Genomic DNA, 23,714 nt, shown 5'->3' on the forward strand with positions numbered 1-23,714 from the left:
TTTATCTTAGTGTTTAGGGACAGTAAGCTCAGTGTAGGTCATGTTTATATTGGTTTCCAAGTTGGGATTGATAAGTAGAAAACTGGAAGCTCAACTATTACCAGCTTATTGGAAGAATGTTCATTAGTTTTCACTGAATGTTTAAATATTCCCTGGAAAAACTTTCATTATTACTGCTTTCAAAAATGAACATTTATCCAGTCTTCTTTTACATGAGAGACTTTGAAGAAACAACTATAGCTTTGCAAGGAAGGCTCTATGCCACAACCCAGGATTTTCAATCTAATCTAGAGTTAAAAGAATATTTACTACTTAGATTTATATTTGGATGGGAGGCAAAGAAACTCAAGGTACTGAAAATGAGAAGAGTAACAGAACTATCCTGAAATGACGACCAGTCCTGCTCCCAGGACAGGGAACAAGCCAGAGACTAGAAGAAATCAGCCTGGGATCATGGGTTGAAGTCTGGAATGAGACTGAGACAGAAGACCCTCTAATGGGTCCTTTTGGGCCCCAGACAATAGTCAGACCGGCACCATAGGGCCTAGACAGAGAGCTAGCCTGAGGTGACCACTATTCTGGTGCCACAAAGACCTTGGGGCAGACCATGCCAGAGATGAACCCTGCTTAGTGCTAATACACAAGCAGGTCATAGTACTCCTGAGACCATCCCAGACAATCAGGGACCCCAGGCACCAAGAAAAGGAACAAGTAAGTGGTGGCGAAATGGAAGAGAAAAGGAAACAGAAGGATGTGGGCACAACTGGGGGTAGTGAGGAACAGTTTGCAGCAGCAAGAATCTGTTGCCACAAAATGCCAGGAGGACATTCTGGTCTGGGCTGCCTCTCAGAGTCATGTTAACGTCTGAGGGCTGTGAGAATTTGCTTCATCCCTCACTTGGGCATCCTGGGAGAGCTGACCCTGAGGCTACTGAGGCAGCTGCAGTACTCAGGGGAGCAGAACAGTGCTGGAGTTGCTGGTGAGCCAGCTGAGGATGCAAGTATGGGAAAGCTGGCCCCCCACTGTCTTCCAAGGGGTAGTGTGGATGAGAGAGAGAGACACCCTCCTCCCAACTTGTCCCTTAACACCTATGGCAGGACAGAGACCTGGTTCTGGGGTCATGAGAGCAACCCCTCACCATCTATCTGCACCATTTGGGAAAGCAGGATCTGTACCTCGCCCGGGCAGTACAGTAGAGCTGATGTCACTTAGTAGTGAGTGCAGGTAAGCAGCCCTGAGGGCTTAAGCATGGGAGAGCTGGGCTTGCCACTTGTTTATTATGTGTGACATAGGTGAGGGAGAGGTGTTCCCCAGGCCTCTGCCCCTTGCCACCTACAGAAGGCAGGAGTGCTGGTCCTCAGGTCATTAGAGCAGGAGAGCTGTCTCTGCCACTCACTTGCTGGAGCACTTGGAAGAGCAGGCCCTGCATCTCACCTATGTTAGCATAGTAAAGCTGGCTCTGCATGTGGAGACTGCAGGTGAGCTGACCCCAAACTTGAGTGTGGAAGAGCCAGCCCTGCCTCTTGTCTGCTGTGTGGTGGTGTGGACAAGGAAGAGATCCCCTTCCCTTCCTTTGTCTCAAGAGGGAGAGTTGGGTTCCAGAGAATTGAAAGGGTTATGAAAAAAAGAGATCAGGCCCTGTACCTCAACTGGGCAGCAAAATAGAGCTGATCTTGATGGCAGAGGTGCAGTTGAGCTGGTCCTGAGGGTGTGAGTGTGGGAGAGCTGGCCCAATAACTTGTCTTGTGGCAGAGTAGTTAAGAGAGATGCCCTCTCTGCCCTAACACATTGCAGAAGAGCTAGCCCTGAGGTCAAGAGAGTAGGAAACCTGGCCCCGCCTGTCACCTGCTACCTGGGCAGCATAGTAGAATTTGCCCTGGATGTGGAGGATGTGGAGGATGTGGGTGAGCTTGCCCAGTAGGCATGAGGAAGAGATAGCCTCTTCTCCTCCCTTATCCCTTGTCATTTAAGACTGGCTGGAGAGCTGGCCCTGGGGTCACGGGAGTGGGAAAACTGGCCATGTCCCTCACTGGCTGCACCTGGCAACAGGGTAGAGCTGGCCCTGACTTCAGGGGTTTTTGGTGAGCACCAAGGGCATGAGAGTATGAGAGCTGGCAGGCTGATGATCTTAGATAACTCTTAGGCCCAGATCCAGGTCTTTGAGTTGGCCCACCCAACATCTCCCCTATTGATGAGCTGCTGGACTGTATGAAGGGGCCTGTCCTACTGATGTAAAATTACAGGATCTCCATGGCACAGGGAAACAGCAGGATATCTGAGAGGAGTCCTAGTGAGGTTCCAGTTATTGAGAGAGTAGGAGAAACCAGAGTCACCAACAAGTCATTGCAATGAACAATTGCAAGCAAAGTAGTGTAGATAAAAGACCATCCTGTGGGGCACAGTATAACAAACTATAGTTTCTATAAAGAATTTTTTTCTCTATTGGGGGATAGGCTGCAAGGGTGGAAGGCAAATATGAGGGGAGGGGGATGTGATTGGTACTGGAGTGCACGATGTGAAATTCAAAAAGAAGCAATGGGAGGGGAGCTCCTTGGCCCTGTAGAGGATCAATGACTCAGAGTAGGGAATGCTAGGCACTGAGGTGGGAGTGGGGGGGCAGGTGGGGGAAGTACCCTCATAGAGGTAGGGGAGGGGATGGAGGTAGAGGGTAGGAAGCTTTGGAGGGGAAACTGGGAAGGGGGATAACATTTGAAATATAAATAAATAAAATAACCAATAACATTTTTAAAAAGTTAAAAAAGAAAAAAGTAAGGCTCTTGAAAACTCTATCATGAATCCAGAAGAAAATGAACAACCAACCTCAAGAGGGTAGGGAGGTTCCAACTCTGGGGTGGACATGCTTTCATTCTAAGTACACTCATATCTCATGAGCAGGCTCTGGTTTCTCACTGTGTGTGTGTGTCCCCTAAACAGACCCCCTGTTCCTATACATTGAAGCATTCAGAGTCCTATAATAGCTATCACAGGAGTTACCAATTTGTGATCTTTCAAACTCAAACACCCAAAGAAAAGAATTTCAAGCCTTACAATTTCTCAAGTATAAGTTCCTGGGAGAGATGGGCTCAGTTTAACATTTTGTGCTGGATTACAAATCCTCTATTGCTAGTTGGCTTATAGATTGGTTGTTCTCAAGTCACTTTTTTTTATTATAGGCCTATATGAGTGTCCAGTAATAACTATATCATAGAGTCAATAATAGGTTATCTTAAAATCTCTGCCCAATTCATCCCAATTAAGCCTCAGCCAGATTATTCTTAGGACAAGGTTAAAAAGCATCCACAATCTTTGGCAAAATATCAAAAGAATGGTCTTTTGCCCAGTTGTTAATATTGTTCCCCTCTGAAACATCTTGAGATGGGCCTCCATGGTTGGCATTGATCTCTACCGTCTTCCAAATTCCTACTAGAATGGCCCTTTAACTTCTACATATAGTGTTTAACTGCCTTCCTAAGCCAAAGCATTTCTATTCCTTCAAAGAATACTATGGTTAGACCTATCATATCAACAATCTACTTCTCATACCAACTTCTGTTTTAGTTACTTTTCTATTGCTGGGACAAAACACCTTGACCAAGGGAACTTATAAAAGAAGTCATTTAATTAGAGGTTCATAGTTCCTGAGGGTTAGAGTACATGACCATCATGACTGGGAACAGGCAGCAGGCAGGCAGGCAGGGCAGGCACTGTGCTGAATCAGTAGCTAAGAACTTACATAAGATCCATACTAGGCAGAAAAAAATGGGAATTGTGTGGGCTTTTAAACCTTATAGTCTACCTCCAGTGATACACATCTTCCACCTAGGCCACACACCTAATCATTTCTAAATAGTTTCACTAACTGGAGACCAAGTACTGAAATAAGTCACCCTGTGGGAGCCATTCCCATTCAAACCATCACAGCTTTAAATCATTAGGAAATATTTTAATACTCTGTCCATTTAGCAGAAAAAGTTTTAGGACTCTGTTAGGGACTATGGCCTATCTAGGATAGGTTCTTGGGCCCTTTAACAGTGCCAGGTATGGGTTCTATCTCATGGACTAGGCCTTGAACCCAATCATACAGAGGGTGATCACTTCTGGAACATCTGTGCCATTACTGCACCAGTGGGCATATTTAAAAAATGTTCAACATCTTTAGTCATCAGGAAAATGTAAATTAAAACTACTCTGAGATTTCTATCTTATCTCAGTCAGAATGGCCAAGACCAAATGAACAATTGACTATCAGAGAAAAGGGGGAATACTAAATGCTGCAGGTGGTAATGGGAACCATTATGACCATACTGGAAATCAGTGTGGAAGCTACTCACAAAACTGAAAGACCACATGATCAAGCTACACCACTCTTGCATGTACACTCAAGGACACTATGTCTTAGCTCACAGAGATACTTGTTCTTCATGTTCATTGCTGCTCTATTTACAAGACTGGGGAAACTGAATCAGCTTAGATATCCATCAACTAATGAATGGGTGCTAGAAATATAGTATATTTACACAATATATTATTATTCTGCTTCTAAGAAAAAAACAACTTATGAAATTCTTAGTTCCATAATTTTTAATTATACCTTAAGAAATCTATAGGGGGCACTGGAGGATGGTGATTATTGGCTTTGAGATTGAGAGCTTCCTGCTCTCACAGAGAAGCTAAGTTTAATTCTTAGTGCCTATAATGTATTTTTCATAATCAACTGTTTTACCAGGTCTAGAGGATTCAATTCTTTGCTTTTGTGTGTACCCCCCCCCCCACAGATAAAAATCAATTCTTTAAAAATAAGGAAATATGGAAGAAAATACTATTTTTAGGAAGCTACCTGGCAATAACTCTGGGGAAACCAAGGCTCTGGAATGGCCATGTGAAATAGTGGAGATGAACAAGGTGGTAAGAGCAAGGATCAGGGGGAAGTTCATCTATGCTTACAGAACCCAGAGTTGCTGGCCAGGGATGCATTAGGCTTATAGTCAGACAGTCATGGAATTTCAGAGTTCAAAATGGTGATTGTTTCTAGACAATGGCTTAAGTCTTCTGCTTATCACGAGGAAATTAAATAATACAGGATAGCTTAAACCACCAGCTCTCTAGGTGAGAGCCATACTACATCACAGGAAGCAGGGAATAGTGAAGGAGGTTAAGATAAGATTGAAACCGGTTCATGCTGCTGAGTAGTAAAGATTCATCAGGGATGAAAAGGGAGATCTGGGCAGTCTGAGAGCAAATGGGGTAAGAAGACACAAAGGTCAGTTCAGGGTCACATTAGGAGTTTGTGCAGAAGAATAGCTGGGAAGAAAATGAGGAAGTAGTTTTAAATTTTACCCATTGACATATTTCCAGCAAACTGCTATAGAGTCAAAGCTACTGTAGTTTAAGAATTCTCTTACCCTTCTGTGAATAAGCAACATAGCACACTCAGCTCTAACACTCTAGCTCTGAGAAGTTCAGACAGTAGAGTTATGATCTTGAGTTTGTGCTCAGACAGGGGAATCAGAGACACTACTAGAGGTCCATAACTCCCAACACCAACTTCTATCTATAGCAGTGTGAAGCTGAAAACTCAAACCTATTGGTGAGGAAACGAGTTCTTATCCTGGCACTGTGGTCAACTGTGGCTAACATCTAGGGACATTGGTCTAGACTCTCAGGATCTTTATGACACAGGACTATTTACCATTAGTGACTAAAGTGCAGTCCAGGTCCTGGCAATTTGCCTGGACTCCAGACTTTGGCAGTCTTGGCCATAGAATGTTTTTCCTGAGTGTGAGGATTTCTGTAGATTTCCAGGCCAGACTATGGGCTCACCCCTTTCACACACAACATACAAGGTTAGCTTTCTTTCACTCCTATTCGATGGCTTCATTAGCTCTTCTTGGTTTGGGAATGGAGTCAATCACACAGTAATTTCCTTATAAGGCTTTCTAGGCTCAATTTGAATTCTATAAATGAAGTCAAGTACCCCTGTTTTTCTCCTTAATGTGAGGTGTAAGCTCTTGCTATTCAAGCCTAAGTACACATATAATTTTCCAGCGGTTCCCCATATGGAAACTGCAGGGCAGAAATTACTTACAAATGAAACGTGAAAAACAGATTAAGAAACTATACTTACTTAGGAGGAATTCGTGAAACCGTGTTCATGTTTGTGGCTGGAGTCACTACTTGAAGGATGTTTTCAAGGGCTGTTAATCCACCAGCAACTTGAAACGAAATCTGATCTGGCACATTCTAGACAGAAACACAAACAGAAGTTAGCACAATATTCCAGGCATAAAATTCTAAGCAAATGAAATATTTAGTTGTGTAGCAGAGATATTTGCTGAATGATCTCTCACTGCAGGGAAATAAAGGCAAACAGTGGTGAACATAAGACATGGCCACTCTGAGTTATGAAGTCTAAAGTTTGATGAATGGGACAAATATAAATCATGATACTATAAACAACTCACTATAGTTAGTTCCCTGAAGGGAAGGCAAAGGCTATATGAGAATAGGTGACCAATCATATTTTGAGAAGACCAGGACTGACTTCTAAAGAAAGGCAGATGGAAGGAAGGGGGACAGCAGGACATTAGCAGTAGCTGGGTGACAAAGCACATTTACCAAGCAAAAAGAGATTCATTGTTCTGTAATCCTAACTCCTACCTTACAAGGACAGTTGACTTCCACAAAGATTTTCTCCACTGAATATTCTTTTTTTTAATATTCTTTTCTTTTTCTTTTCTTTTTTCTCTCTCTTTTTTTAATTAGGTATTTTCCTCATTTACATTTCCAATGCTATCCCAAAAGTCCCCCATACCCACCCCCCCAATCCCCTACCCACCCACTCCCCCTTTTTGGCCCTGGAGTTCCCCTGTACTGGGGCATATAAAGTTTGCAAGTCCAAAGGGCCTCTCTTTCCAGTGATGGCTGACTAGGCCATCTTTTGATACATATGCAGCTAGAGACAAGAGCTCCCGGGTACTGGTTAGTTCATATTGTTGTTCTACCTATAGGGTTGCAGTTCCCTTTAGCTCCTTGGGTACTTCCTCTAGCTCCTCCATTGGGGGCCGTGTGACCCATCCAATAGCTGACTGTGAGCATCCACTTCTGTGTTTGCTAGGCCCTGGCATAGTCTCACAAGAGACAGCTATATCTGGGTCCTTTCAGCAAAATCTTGCTAGTGTATGCAATGGTGTCAGTGTTTGGAAGCTGATTATGGGATGGATCCCTGGATATGGCAATCACTAGATGGTCCATCCTTTCGTCACAGCTCCAAATTTTGTCTCTGTAACTCCTTCCATGGGTGTTTTGTTCCCATTTCTAAGAAGGGGCCAAGTGTCCACACTTTGGTCTTCGTTCTTCTTGAGTTTCATGTGTTTTGCAAATTGTATCTTATATCTTGGGTATCCTAAGTTTCTGGGGTAATATCCACTTATCAGTGAGTACATATTGTGCGAGTTCCTTTGTGATTGGGTTACCTTACTCAGGATGATGCCCTCCAGGTCCATCCATTTGCCTAGGAATTTCATAAACTCATTCTTTTTAATAGCTGAGTAGTACTCCATTGTGTAAATGTACCACATTTTCTGTATCCATTCCTCTGTTGAGGGGCATCTGGGTTCTTTCCAGCTTCTGGCTATTATAAATAAGGCTGCTATGAATATAGTGGAGCATGTGTCCATTGAATATTCTTTAGCATTACAACACAAACTAATACTTTTGTTGTATGCATTTTTCTCTTCTCTTTAGCTATTTTAGAGAAGATATTAAGTAAGTGTTTCAGAACTCAATCTATGATTATTCCTATGTAATTTCTGAATTATACATAACTTTTTTTGTGTGTGTGAAGAAACTTCTCTAAATTCTTTGTATTCTTCTGGCATGGAAAAGGAAAGATAAATTTTCTACTATACTATTTTAGTTTTTAAGTACCATGTATGAAAGGTAGAGGATAGCAACCTCTTCTAGCCCTAACCTTGCCGCCATCCATATGCTGAAGTCCAAACCTCAAGACAATACTAGTATTTAAGCTATTTGAAAATAATGAAATGAAAACAAAGCCATTAGATTGGCATAATGTGACTGGTCCCCCCCCACAAGGGATATGCCTACAAACAAACAAACAAACAAACAAACAAACAAACAAAAACCCAACCAAGCAAGCAAGCCACTTGAGAACACAGTCAGAGCCCCTCAATAACTAGGGAGAGGACACAAAAAGAATCAAACCTGTGATAGCTGATCTTGAATTTTGTAGCCTCTAGAGCTGTGAGGAAACAATTTGTTCTTTAACCACCAGTTTGTGATTTTTTTTTTTTGTTGTTACAGCAGCTCTGGAGATAAATACAATTCCTCTGCTACTATAATCACTGTATTTCATTTAGTAGTATTCTACACTTCATAAGCTTGAGCCTTCTTTGAAGTACTATGATATGTGTGTACTTGTTAGCTAGGGAAGGGAAAGCATGTAATTATTAGCTCCCTAAGACAGATGTACCTGAATCTTCTAATCTTCTGAGTGCTAATAATCTGTCAATCAATAGATCCAGTAAACATGTAGATTCTGTAAGTATAAGCAACTGTATATTTTAATGACTCATTTGCTACTTTTATTTGCAGCACAATAAGTTCACTGTGAAAACTAGATCACTCAGACTTCTAAAATTAATAATTTTAAAACAGTCAACATCAAACTAAATGGAGAGAAAATTGAAGCAAATCCAATAAAATCAATGACAAGACAAGGTTGCCCACACTCTCCCTATTTATTCAATATAGGACTCAAAGTTCTAGCCAAAGCAATTAGGCAACAAAAGGAGGTTAAAGGGATACAAATTGAAAAGGAAGTAGTCAAGATATCACTATTTGTGGATGATATGATACTATACATAAGATACCCAAAAACTTTCACCAGAGAACTCCTATAGCTGATAAATAACTTCAGCAAAGTGGCTGGATACAAAAGCAACTCAAACAAATCAGAAGCCTTCCTCTTCTTAAAGGATAAATGGACTGAGAAAGAAATTAGGGAAATGACACCCTTCACAATAGTCACAAACAATATAAAATATCTTGGTATAACTTTAACCAAACAAGTGAAAGATCTGTATGACAAGAACTTCATGTTTCTGAAGAAAGAAACTGACAAAAACCTCAGAAGATGGAAAGATCTTCCATGCTCATGGATCAGCAGGATTAACACAGTAAAAATGACATCTTACCAAAAGCAATGAACAGATTCAATGCAATCCCCATCAAAATTCCAACTCAACTCTTCACAGAGATAGAAAGAGCAATTCTCAAATTCATCTGGAATAACAAAAAACCCAGGATAGCAAAAACTCTTCTCAACAATAAAAGAAATTGTGGAGGAATAACCATCCCTGACCTCAAGTTCTACTACGGAGCAGTAGTGATAAAAGCTGCATGGTATTGGTACAGAGACAGGCATGTAGATCAAGGGAATAGAACTGAAGACCCAGAAATAAACCCACACATCTATGGTCACCTGATCTTTGACAAAGAAGCCAAAACCATCCAGTGGAAAAATGACAACATATTCAACAAATGGTGGTGGTTTGCATGGCAGTCAGCATATAGAAGAATGCAAATTGATCCACTCTTATCTCCTTGTACAAAGTTCAAGTTCAAGTGGATTAAGGACCTCCACATAAAACCAGAAATGTTGAATCTTATAGAAGGGAAAATGGGAAAGAGGCTTGAACACATTAGCACAGGGGAAAATTTTCCTTGACAGAACACCAATGGCTCAGGCTCTAAGATAAACAACTGACAAATGGGACCTCATAAAATTGAAAAGCTCTGTAAGGCAAAGGACACTGTCAATAGGAAAAAATGGCAACCTACAGATTGGGAAAAGATCTATACCAACCCTACATCTGGTAGAGGGCTAATATGCAAAATATATAAAGAACTCAAGAAGTTAAGACTCCAGAGGACCAAATAATCCTATTAAAAACTGGGGTATGGGCTGCAAAGATGGCTTAGCCGTTAAGGCTAGGCTCATGGCCAAAATAAAAAATGGGGTATAGAGCTAAAACAAGAATTCTCAACTGAGGAATCTTGAATAGTGGAGAATCATCTAAAGAAATGTTCAACAGCCTTAGTCATCAGGGAAATGCAAATCAAAACCACCCTGAGATTCCACCTCACACCTGTCAGAATGGCTAAGATCAAAAACTCAGGTGACAGCAGATGCTGGTGAGGATGTGGAGAAAGAGGAACACTCCTCCATTGCTGGTGGCATTGCAAGCTAGTACAGCTACTATGGAAATCAATCTGGCAGTTCTTCAGAATATTGGAAATAGTTCTACCTGAAGACCCAGCTATACCACTACCAGGTATATACCCAAAAGATCCTCCAACATATAACAAGGACACATGCTCTGCTATGTTCATAGCAGCCTTATTTATAATAGCCAGAGGCTGGAAAGAACCCAGATGCTCCTTAATGGAAGAATGGATACAGACTATGTGGTACATTTACACAATGGAATACTATTCAGCTATTAAAAACAATGACTTCATGAAATTTGCAGGCTAATGGATGGGAACTAGAAAATATCATCCTGAGTGAGATAACCCAGATACAAAAGAACACACATGGTATGTACTCACTAATTGAGGATATTAGCCCAAAAGCTCAGGATAGCCACAATACAACTCACAAACCACATGGAGTTTAAGAAGAAGGAAGACCAAAGTGTGGATGCTTCAATCCTCCTTAGAAGGTGGAACAAAATAATTACGGGAGGTAGCAGGAGGGAGGGACCCGAGAGGGAGAGAGGAGAGAAAAGCAAAAAAGAGTGGGACAGGGTCAGGTGTGGGAAGAGACAGGAAAAAAAGTACAGAGGGTTAGGAAATTGAACAGAACTATGTAGCAGTGGGGGATGGGGAACTGGGGGTAGCCACTAGAAAGTCCCAGATGCCAGGGAAGTAAGATGTTCTCAGGACCCAACAGGGATGGCATCAGTCGAAATACCCAATAAAAGGGAGATAGAACCTGTAGAGACCACCTCCAGTAGATAGGCACTGACCCCAGTTGAGGGATGGGATCACCCACCCATCTCAAGATTTTTAACCCAGAATTGTTCCTATCTAAAGGAAAGACAGGGACAAAAAAATGGATCAGAGACTGAAGGAAAGGCCACCCAGAGACTAAACAACCTAGGGATCCATTTCATTTGCAGACATCATACCACTGATGCCAAGAAGTGCTTGCTGACAGGAGCCTGTTATAGCTATCCCCTGAGAGGGTCTGCCAGCACCTGACCAATACAGATGCAGATACTCACAGCCAACCATTGGACTGAACCCAGGAACCCCAATGGGAGAGTTACAGGAAGGACTGAGGGAGCCGAAGGGAATTGCAACTCCATAGGAAGAACAATATCAACTGACTGGATCACCCAGAGCTCCCAGGGACTAAACTACCAACCAAAGAGGACACTTCTCCATGGCTCTAGCTACATATGTAGCAAAGGATGGCCTTATCTGGCATTTATGGGAGGGAAGGCCCTGGGTCTTGTGGAGGCTTGATGCCCCAGCATAGGTGGATACTAGAGTGGTGAGGCAGAAGTGGTAGGTAGGTGGGGGAGCACTCTTCTAGAGGCAAAGGGGAGGGAAATGGAATGGGATGGAGGGTTTGCAGAGGAAAAACTGGGAAGGGAGACAACATTTAAAATGTAAATAAATAAAACAACCAATAAAAATGTTGAAAAGTAATAATATATTATGAATGAAAAGTACTCCTTGCAATAAAATAATAAAAATTATAAAACCTATGTATTTAGTAATTTGTTTTATTTATTTAAAAATTGTTCATTTTTTTAATGTTTGAGTGTATGTTGTATTTTATCTATTAATCTTTTCCCCTGTCTACTTTTATGTTGTCACCCTCTTCATCCATCACATTTAAAGCCTCAGGTTCCTGTCCTCCATTCTACTCTCTTTTTTCTCTCTCCTCCCTCTCTCTCAAAAGTTTCATTCTGTTTCCCTGCTACTAAGAATAGAAGAGTAATGAACATGGATATGCAAGTCTGTGGTATGTAGGATTTATAATCCTTTGGGCAGATGCCCAGGGATGGTATGGATGGTAGGGGTGGATCATATGGCAGTCTTAATTCTAGCTTTTTGATAACTCTTCCCACTTATTTCCATAGTAGCTGCACTGATTCACATCCCCACCAACAGTAAGTCCAGCCTACTCTTTCCCTGCATCCTTGCCAGCATTTTTCATTGGTTTTTCCGAATTACAGCCCTTTGGACTGGGATGAAATGGAATCTCAAAATGGTTTTAATTTCCATTTTGATAAGCTTATGGTTCTGAACATATATAATACATACAATAATTATTGGTTATTTGTTTTTGTTTTGAAAATTCTGTTGAGTTACTTAGCTAAAAAATTTTAACTGAATTGTTTCCAGGCTTAGTTCTTTTACTTCTTTATATATTCTAGATAGTAATCCTTTGGAAGATGGGTATCTGTGAAGAATTTCTTCCATCTCTAGGCTCTTCTTTCATTCAACTTTTCTTTTGCTGTACTGTGTAGAGCTTTTTATTTTCATGAGGTTCCATTTGGACAATACTGCTTTAAATATTTGGCACACAAGATGGGCTGGGAATATGCTTTTGGGTCACAATTGTAATAAGATCAGTTTTGTCAAGTATGGATAGTGTTCTAAGAATCTTTAATTAATCTGTGTATATTTTGCAGTGCACTGTTCATTTCAGTTAGTTCAGATTCTTACCTAAGCTTGGTTCTATCACTGTCTCTAAGTTCAGACATCTCAGCAGTATGTGCTGACATTTTTGTGAGGTTTGCCTTTGTTTTTTTCTTGATAACTAGGGAGCAAATATCCTATGTTTGTTGGCAATTTATAGCTTGATAATTTGATCTTAGGTAGATTTAAATTTCAATTAAATTTGAAAAATGCTTATCAGGTCCCTATGATTTCTATAACCCAATTAAGTTTCCTCATTTGTTTTTTATAGTCAAACCCTCCTCGACAATTAACAGTATCATAAAATTAGATGTGTATTATAAAATTTCATACAAATAAAGCCATGTGTGGTTATTATTTGGATTTAATTTGGTATAAATATTTATCTATGCTAGTTACTAGTTACAAGCCTATGGCACTATGAGACATATGAAATCAAAGAAGTAAGCATAGCTGAGCATGGTGGCACATATCTTTAATCCCATCACTTCAAGGCTAGCCTGGTCTACACAGTGTAGGATACACGGGACTACATACAAAGACTCTTTTAAAATGTCTTTTGTATTATACTCAAATTATAGATTTAATGCTTTTAAAATATGTAACAAATTTTAAAATAAACAAAATTCTTCTATAAAGTGCAGTAATGCAGTGAGGGCAAGAACCCAATTTTTACACATTGCTCTTTAAACTCTTTTCTTTTCCTCCACTCTCAGACTTTTAGCCTCCAGGTTCTGATAATCTTATTTCTGTTATAGCTCTTGGCTGCTGCCCATTTTGTCCATACCTATTGTTCCCACGTTCAGTTTAGCTTTTCATATTCTTTAGCTTGAGGGAGGAGCCTGGGTCAGCACTGCAGATGGAGGGGAAGAACTGAGTAAAAGCAGACCAGTTTAATGTATACAACTATGAAAAAAACCAAAAGCTCAAAGCCTTTTATGATATGCCAACATGGCTGTGACCTCCTGAAGATCTTAAACCACTGACTCTAATGGACATTTAGCAGGACAAAAATCAGCAATTTCTGAAAATATAAAGGCCAATCAAAGTCATTTTTAAAATTAATATAACTGGAAATAGAAATTTTAAGAAAATAAAGCAAAAAAAAAAGAGCAAGTGTAAAATTAAAAACAAAACAAAACAATTTCTCCAAGAGCCAAGGTGATGCTCACTTCTGAATTAGCTATGCAGTGAGAAATCTCTGGACCAGCAGATGGATATGTTGTTAGGCATACTTCTAATCCCTCCTGCATGTCCATCATCAACTCCTATGCATTTCCTCTGCTCTCCTCTATCCTGCAGTTTGTAAGCTCCGTTCAAGCAACAGACTTATCTCTCATCCCTAGCTCTAGTGAAAAAGGGCAGTGGTAAGTACTTGTTGGATAAATGGCTCAACTATAGCTTTGTCTTAGACAACAAAAACATTTTATTAAATATGATGGATAAAATCAATACAGAGGTCTGTCAGTGTAAGGATGGCCACACACACAATGGATTTAGCTCCTTAATAAAGCCAAGATGAACAGCTCTTTCCTCTCTCTGAACATTAACAGCAGCCTTAATAAGCCTACAATATTTGAGATTATTTTATGGTTGTTGTTGTTGTTTTGGTTTCTTTCTTTCTTTTTTTTTTAAAGATTAATTAATTAATTAATTAATTATATGAGTACATTGTAGCTGTCTTTAGACACACCAGAAGAGGGCATCGGATCCCATTACAGATGGTTGTGAGCCACCATGTTGTTGCTGGGAATTGAACTCAGGACCTCTGGAAAAGCAGTCAGTGCTCTTAGCCACTGAGCCATCTCTCCAGCCCATTGTTTTGGTTTCTTGAGACAAGTTCTGATAATACATGCAGATTTAGCTGGCCTGGAATCTGCAATGTAGACTATACTGGCTTTCAATCTACCTGCCTCTGCCTGGAATTAAAGGCATGAGCCACCAAACCTGGCTTGAGATTACTTCTTTGCCTCATGGGTACTAAAAAGGGGAATCAAAGTAGCTCAATGATGAACTAATTCAAGTATTGAAATTAATGGAATTAAAAAAGGATAAACTTTCAAGCATGTGGCATTAAGTATATAAATGAAAACATAATAGTAACACAACAATCCAGATAGATGTAAGAGCAGTAGATAGCCTTCCTTCTATCTCTTCCCACATTTTGTCACATTAATTTCCTGTGCCTATTACTGGGTACTTGTTGTTCTCTTCACATTTTGGTACCTTACTGTCCTAGAAATGAGACAGTCTCCCAAGGACTGTTTAATATCTGTTCCTGTCCTCTGCATGTGCAGAAGGTAACTCCAAAAACACTGCCTGCCTCAATTCCCTTCTCCCTCAGAATTGGTGCCTGCTCAGCCTGTAATACTCACATGCCATCTTTCAGACCTCTGAGACCCGGACGAAATGTTACTTCTTCCAGTGAGACTTTCTGATCCCTTCAAGTAAAGTCAGAATCCTCCATTTATTTAATTCTATTTTTGTGGCCATAATTTTGTATTTAAGTAAAATAAAGATATTTGTGTCTGTGTATAAATAATAAGCCTAAATACTCTAGTATCTGTGTTCCCAACCAGAGTTAAGCACAGGATGTATAAAACAGACTTAGCAAGTAAACATTATTCCTCAGTCGAAACATTTTATTCTAGAAGGTAACTAAGTGTATCTTCTCCCTTTAACTCCTTTGCAAAGACTCTGCATTTAGAATGGAAAGTTGGAAAATACTTTCATAAATAGCTTTTTAAAGAGAACGTTATAATTATGATTTGATTAAGAAAAAACACCTCTGAGGATAAATGCACAGTTCTCTGTTCTGTCTCTGACATAACATCTTAATAGCTCTGCCTTCCCTGCTCTCTCCCACTATGGGTTGACAACTGACTAATAGGATTAGTAGCTTCATTCTAATAACCTGGCTTAGTTAAAGGCCAGAAAAAATGACAGCCTCAATCTGAATTACATGGCCTGGGAATCCATCCAATTATTAAGTAGAGTAACTGTTATTAGCTCTCCCAATCAAAGGAGAGGCAGCTGTTCATCTCTGGTGACCTGCAAAGGCTGCTGGCCTTTGTACTTGACTTCTCTGCACACAGTGATTACGTTCTTTGTGATCATGGAAGAAGGCTTTCCTAGCTTTTTAGAGAGAGAGGCAGCAGATGGGTAAACTGTTTGCATGTTCATTAGCAGGATAGGCTAGGCATTTGTTCTGAGCATCTGTGGTACCTTAAGACCCATTTAGAAATATTTCTGAGAAGTGAGTACACTTGGAACTCAGCCCAATTTATAGACATGGGGATCCTGAAAATGAAACTTTTTATGGTTGTTCTTCTCTGGAGGACAAGCTTTGTACACTTCTAGGACCCACTTTACTACTACTTTCCGTTTGCACAGGTTAATGCTAGTTAAAAAAGCAGGCAGTATGAGCTGATGATCGTCTCTCCCCATTTTCTTTCCCCTTAAAAACTTTCAACCAGTTTAGCTGGCTTTCCCACATTCTTATAATCTGTGTAAGTGCCTGTGCTCAGATTTCTAGCTGTAGGCACAAACACCAAAAGGACTAAGGTTCTAGGGGCAAGGACATCACAAGACTGAAATTCTAAACTTGTGGGAATGTGGTGCCAACAAGATTGAAACTCTCAAGTAGAGTTTGAAAGCTTAGGTAACATGGTGAGACAGAAAAAGGCTAGAGAAGCTTTGCCAAGACCAGGGAACCCTGACTTTGTGATGCTAATTAGAATGTGAACCCTTTAGAAAGCTTCATGTTGGGTGCTAGATGGGGTCATCTCTAGCCCATTTGGATTCAGAGTGAAGGGAGCAAGGTGAGGGGCAGTGATGGAGGATAACAGCAGGGTAACAAGGCTTGATCATGCTTTCTCTTCTCTTGGAAGCTGTGTGAGAGATGACTAAAAACTAGTATGGGGTTCATTGCAACCATCCACAATGAAGTCATTTATTTTATTCTCAGGTTCTCCAAAGTGAACAGGCATGAGGCTGGGCCTAACACTCATAGTCTAGTGGGGGACAAATTTAAGAAATAAATGCAAGCTGGGCGTGGTCGCGCATGCTTTTAATCCCAGCACTTGGGAGGCAGAGGCAGGCGGATTTCTGAGTTCAAGGCCAGCCTGGTCTACAGAGTGAGTTCCAGGACAGCCAGGACTATACAGAAAAACCCTGTCTTGAAAAAACAAAACAAAAAAGAAAAAAAAAAACCCAAAACACCCAAAAAACAAAAAAGAAAAAAAAAAAGAAATAAATGCCATACAACAAGATAAATGAAGAATGACGAGATATCCACAGAGTGGCCTGAACAAAGAAAAAATGAGTACTTTGGTGAGTTCTTTAGGACTCAACAGGTATAAATATGGACAATTTTCTAAGTTATCACTCAATAACTTAAAAGTTTCTAGGTATGGTGGCACATGTTCTAATCCTAGCAATGGGAGGTGGAGACAAGAGTTTCAGGAGCTTAAGTCCAGCCTGGTCGATGAGTTTAATTTGAAGCCAGCCTTAGGTTATCTGAAATACACACACACACACACACACACACACACACACACACACACACCACAATCAAACAAAAACCACAATGAACTCAAACCAAGCATCTAGAGAGGAGGATCTTTCTACAACGTCTTTTACACTCCCACCTTTAACAACTTGATTTATAGGATGTTAAGAGATGTCTTGTAACAATTTCTCTCTTACTTTATCTCAAAGGTTCTGAATGGTTTAATAGGCAAAACTAATTTTGGACCATATGGCCAAGGAAGAATTTGTGTTTGGCAAGAAATATTGTTAAGAGCTGTAACAATGTTTAAATTGTTCTGGGCCACAGATTTTCAGGAAGGAACTGCCCTTTGAAGCCAAGGATAAGAGTATTCCTATAGCATCCCAATTTCTCTCCAACACTTTAATCTCTACTGATCTTTCTATTTATTTAATTAAATTATAAATTAGAGCATAATTCTTATTTATTTAATTCTAACAGCTGGGATTATGTTTAAATTGGGTCTAGCAAAAAGTAGGTGATCAATAGATATTTACAGAATCAAACTAATTAAAGCATAGTTTAATTTCTGGCACTCCAGTGGCAGGGAGTCCCAGGTAAGGCAGATCTTGCTCTTCGGCCTACTTGAGGATATAATAGGGAAGAGAAGCCAGAGATAGAAGGCTAACTATAGGGCTTGTACAACCTTAATTTACATCTATTTACTTTGCTTCCCCCCCCCCCCCATCTTATTTTTAGTAAAAGTCAAGACCTAGACAATCCTGGAATGGAAGAGAATAATTTTCAGGAGTGAAAACAAAGATAGAGCAAAAACATGTATCCAAATTTTACTTTTCTCAAAGTAGCACTCTGGGTGGCTGCTGCGAAGATGATGTTGATTGTTCACATGTGGCAGGCCATGTGGTAGCTCCTCAGGATAGTCTCCGAAGGCAGTGATGGATAATATCCCAGTCACACACCCAAGAAAACTATTTTCAGAGAAATCAATTAACTGCTCACAATTTACACACAAAAGGCAGGCATATCTAGGTTTATGTGACTTCTGAGTGTGTGATGGATTTATAGCAAGAACATTATAGGGAAATCAAGTGTATGTTTGACTTTCTGCACATTTGTTACTAAGTATTCCAAATCTATAAACCCTTGGCTTTAGTATCATTAAAACCTTAAAAATATCTTGTAATATTTCACATTTACAGAAAAGCTACAAGGATAAGAGGGAGTTTCCACAGTCTTCATCTAGCTTCACTTCATGTAAGCTGCTTAGATACCTTCATCAAAACTCAGAAAACACTTGGGTTTTATACTCAACTATTCACTAGGGCCTTTGAATTTTCCTAGCTTTTCTACTGACAGATTTTTTTTTTCTTTCCCAGGATAGACTCTGGAGTACCACATTGTATCTACATAATCTTTTGATGATTAGGTAATTTTTGAGGAGGGTTCCTGAACTCTCTTATATTAGAATCTCCTTGCATTAAAAAAAAATCTTGAAACAATTCAGACCCAGAGAATAAAAGAATGTTAGTTGTGTGTTAGATCGTCACAAGTAAGTAAAAAAGGAAATGAAAGAACTAGATTTGAAGGAACTGAAATATGAATAATTTTTTTCAACTGATGGTGTAGTTCTTGAGACTGTCAGGAAATGGGGACAAAATGTGCACATAACCAGAAAGAAGTAAGCCTTTGGTGGGTGAGAAGGAACGTGGTACCTGAATTTGAAGAGACCCCAGATGGGTCAAGATGGGCTCTATACAATTCCATCCTCAACTGTCCTGAAACAGTTCTGCAAAACAATCTCTGTTTCTTCTTTTGCCTGGAGGTCAGGGAATCTGAGCACATTTTTGTGGGTTCTAATACTTCAGCAAGATACTGTCTGATGTTATTTATGCATGAGTTTTTTTTTTTTTTTAACTTTTCTTTGGGCAGGGGAAGCAGCTGTGTTAAAAGCTCTGTGATGGGACAGAAGGAAATGAAGCACAACCAGATTAGAAATGATCCTGCTAGCAAGCACAGGGTCTGCTTAATTTAGTCTAGAGGAAAGGAAAGGAAATAGTGATAAGCAATGTCAGAAATGTTTTCTTACAGGGATTATCTGAAACCTGCTTTCTGGTTTAGGCTTCTTCTTTTGCATTAGAAATGGTATATGGGAGAAACTGAGAAGGAAAAATCACCCCAAAATGTTACTTAGGAAACTATTTGATACAAAAATGCAAGTTAAGTGGCAGATTGAGGTTTTGGAGGACTTCCAGGTACCCAGCAGAGCCTATGCTTTGCTCATGGAGGCAAAGTGGATAAATGCTGAGCCTGTTGCCCATTAATGTTCCAAACAATAGTTTGCTCCTATGTGAAGAACAGTGAGATGGGTTGTTCTAAAATGTGTTCTTTCTTCTTGATTTTGCTAAGAGAACACAAGCAAATGTTTGCATAAGAGTTAATATTGCCCCACTGAATTCTTACATTAGAGCTGAGGTTTGCCGCTATTTGTGTTGATTGAGAATAAAGCTTTATAAGGGGATTAAAATGTTTAAACATCTGCTCATTTAAGGCAAATAAACTCCATAGGTGTCATTAAGTCTGGAGAAGGACCATGATAGATCATTCTTTGTGATATGCAAATATAAATCTCTTTCCCACTGTAAGTTCATTTGAAAGATAAATTTGATGGACAAGTTATACTTTAAAGGTCTTCTAAATCTGAGTTGGAAATAATTTTATTTTAATTATTATATGAGTTCATATATCCAAAACACAAATGAATAAAGCCACAAATAAGCTAATGTAAATTTACACAAATGTAAAGATGCTAAAAAGCAACAGTGTCTCTGCTGATACTGGGGGCACACAATGTCATTCTAGCAAGGATAAAGAGGTGGGGATCTGAGAATGCTAGCAGAAATCATGTACTGCATGGGAGAAGAGAAGAGAATGAGGCACAAAGAACATTTAGTTGGGGCAACTTTGTGACATTGCAGATTGCAAAGTAAGTCTTTCCACATTAGCAGGGACATAGACTAATTATGTCCTCTGGATTTTGATCACCTTGTGGGTAAGAACTGGGTCTTGTTCACTAGCTTTATTTGTCTCATAAAACATCAAACTGGTTACTTCTCTTTATTTTTCTGTGTTCTCATATAATAAAGTTAATTTCCATGTGAAGTGATCACTAAGAGGATTAAGTAAATTAATCTTCATAAATGTTTTTAACATCTTCTTTTTCAAAAAGTTAAAAGTTTTAATTTCTTATACAACCAATCTTCCCTTATCTATCCACCTAACCACCCACTCCATCCATCCATCCATCCATCCATCCATCCATCCATCCATCCATCCATCCATCCGCCCATCCATCCAGAAAGGGTTGTCTTGAAATCTCTATGCAGCTTAGAGCTGACATAAACCTAGAACTCCTGGTCAACCTTCCCCCCAAATTCCTTGATTATAAGTTTGTGTCATTCTAACTAGAAAATGATCGTGGATTGTAAATGATCCTTAAAGATATACGAGATCTTTCTGACATCTTAAAACTGTACTGAAGTGTAGGTCTCTAATAAGCACTTCTACTTTATCTAAGACTCCACCAACTTCACTGTATCAGTGTCTGCTTCAGCATTATGTCCTGGAAGGGCCTTGCCTTCTTCTCTGACATCTACATTATGTTCAGTCTTCCCAAGTACCCAGGAACAACTCTACTTCTTCCTAACAGCAGCCCATGGCTGCATTTCATCTAGCTGTCATAGAAATCTATGTTTGACTTACAGAAGTAAGTCTAACTTCACTCATGTCCTCATGAATTCATTTTAATAATGTATTTGAGATACGTGGGCTTGTATAGAAAATTTCAATCTAACAATTTGGCTTTTGAAATCTCCATCATTCTTCTATTGCCTTATTTTAAAAACAACAACAACAACAACAACAAACCCAAAAAACAAAAAACCAAGCAAGCAGGCAAGCTGTTATAACCTATGGACAAGGTGAGGTCATCTGCAATATGATGACTGTTTCGTTATTCAATAGAGCAGAGAAAGGCAGACAGAAATGTATTTAACAAGAATGGACACTCTGAGAAGGACATGGTCATTTCTGGGGCATCTGCTAACTTTCAAAGCTTAAATATTTCTGAATGATACTCAGAAAAAAAAGCACAGGGTCATGCAGAAATTATTCCCTTTAACCCACCCTGAACTGTTTTGATGACTCAAGTATGTTAGTATAGGTGAAAGAGGGCTTAAAGCCAAACTCTGAAACTGTTAGGGAAAAGCAAGGCATGTATGATCAAAGACTGTTTGTTGTCTCTGTTTTTGTTTTTTAAGACTTTAATGTCTTGAGAAATAATAGCAGGACTTGAAAAATGGGAATGTATGAAGAGAAAAAGCTTCTGCACAACGTGAATGTGAGTAAACAGAGAGCCTTCATAATAGAGAAAATACATATACGCTCTACACCTGGAATATACAGTAACTGCCATGTTTTGATGTTAGGTGCTAGGGACAGAGAAACAGATGTTCATGCCTGTGTGGAGTTTCACCCATCAAAACTCCTTTCCTTTGTTCATGTGACGTGGGTGAAGTCACTTAATCTCTGCTACTGTGGTTTACTCAAACACACCATAAATTATTAACCTCTAGAAGACTGAAGTGATGGTTACTACTAGACTATGACTCTCAAAGTACGGTTTGAAACTCCTTCTGAACAGTAACAATTCATTTTAAACAACTTTTTTTTAATCCAGTACATCAATTATTTAAATTGTACCTATCAACAAACTAATAAATTTTAACAATTTTTCAAGAGAAGAGATAGTAACATACTACAAAATGCTCTGTTGTTATATAAAAAGACTAAAACCTCAGGGACCAGGTTCTGGGAGTTTGTAAAACTTGTGGGGCTATGTCTCAGCAGGTCACTGGGGATGGTTCCCAACATGTGGATACTTCACTCCTCCTTAGAATAGGGAATAAAATACCCATGGAAGGAGTTACAGAGACAAAGTTTGGAGCTAAGACGAAAGGATGGACCATCCAGAGACTACCCCAACCCGGGGATCCATCCCATAATCAGCCACCAAACTCAGACACTAATGCACATGCCAGCAAGATTTTGCTGAAAGGACCCTGATATAGCTGTCTCCTGTGAGGCTATGCTAGTGCCTGGCAAATACAGAAGTGGATGCTCACAGTCAGCTACTGGATGGAACACAGGGCCTCCAATGGAGGAGCTAGAGAAAGTACCCAAAGAGCTAAAGGGATCTGCAACCCTATAGGTGGAACAACAATATGAACTAACCAGTACCCTGGAGCTCTGGACTCTAGCTGCATGTGTATCAAAAGATGGCCTAGTTGGCCATCATTGGGAAGAGAGGCCCCTTGGTCTTACAAACTTTATATGCCCCAGTACAGGGGAACGCCAGGGCCAAGAAGTGGGAGTGAGTGGGTAGGGGAGCAGGGCAGGGGGAGGTTATAGGGGACTTTTGGGATAGCATTTGAAATGTAAATGAAGAAAATATCTAATAAAAAAATTGAAAAAAAAAGTGCTTTCAGTTTCTAGTTCTAACCCTTTCTTAATTGCAAAGCTACAACTAGCTGAAGGGCCAGCTCCCACCAGTACAGGCAGAGACATTGACTGCTTCGTCATTATGGATGAATAAGCTGTGAAACAGCCATAACAAAAAATCTCTCTTGTATCACAATGTCACCTCACTAGTGATTTTGAAAGACAGAGTAAATAGCTCAGCTAACTTATTTTCTACTTTTGTCATAAAGGCCCATTTTCACTCCAAAATACATATCCTATTTTACAGTAGATGAAATACTTCATCATTCTTCTCTGTTATCTTACAAAGGAAAAGTAGTTTTAAAATAAGTCAATAGATGATTGAGTGCATATATAAGCTCACAATTTTAAAAATTACTTTTTTACATGTCTATGTATCCCTGTGAATTTTCTTCTTAGTGAATATGTTTGAATTGCTTTTTATTTTTCAATCTCCAAAATTTATTTCTGCTTTCATCTAACATAAAACTCTAGATGATAGTTATGCATTTGGAACCCTCTGCTCTTTTTGATAATCTGTATTGATCACAAGAACTTTGCCCTGGATCACTAGTATAACTTAAATAATTTCTTCTTTAGTAGTTTGATAATGTTCACATAATGCTTTTTTTCCTTCAGTTCTAGAATATAGTCAGGTGTTACAAGTAAGGATGGCTGGCTCAACTTTTTCCTGCATTCTCTCCTGTGAAACTCAATAATGTCTCTAGAAACTGAGCCTTCTACTCCAAACACTTTCATAATTTTTTTTTTGTTTTGGATATCTTCATTGACACTATATCCTATATTTTTCAATTCCCCACTTTCAGCCTACATTTTAGTCACTTGAGTTTCAATAACATGATTTTTATTTATAAATTTTAGTTTTCACCAAGGAGCTAAAGGGGTCTGCAACCCTATAGGTGGAACAACA

The 23,714-nt window shown here is 39.6% G+C and overlaps 1 protein-coding gene across 6 annotated transcripts in view; it reads right to left on the reverse strand.

Moving 5' to 3' along the window:
* Scaper (S phase cyclin A-associated protein in the ER) overlaps positions 1-23,714 on the reverse strand; it is a 388,343-nt gene that overhangs the window by 129,877 nt on the left and 234,752 nt on the right. For all 6 annotated transcript variants that reach the window (XM_030244383.1, XM_011242747.3, NM_001357652.1 and 3 more), the window contains one exon: positions 6,125-6,240. In XM_030244383.1, coding sequence (XP_030100243.1) covers positions 6,125-6,240 — 116 coding nt within the window. The remainder of the gene's footprint in view (positions 1-6,124; positions 6,241-23,714) is intronic.

This window comes from Mus musculus, chromosome 9 (assembly GCF_000001635.26).
Source record: "Mus musculus strain C57BL/6J chromosome 9, GRCm38.p6 C57BL/6J".
Classification (NCBI taxonomy): Eukaryota; Metazoa; Chordata; class Mammalia; order Rodentia; family Muridae; genus Mus; species Mus musculus.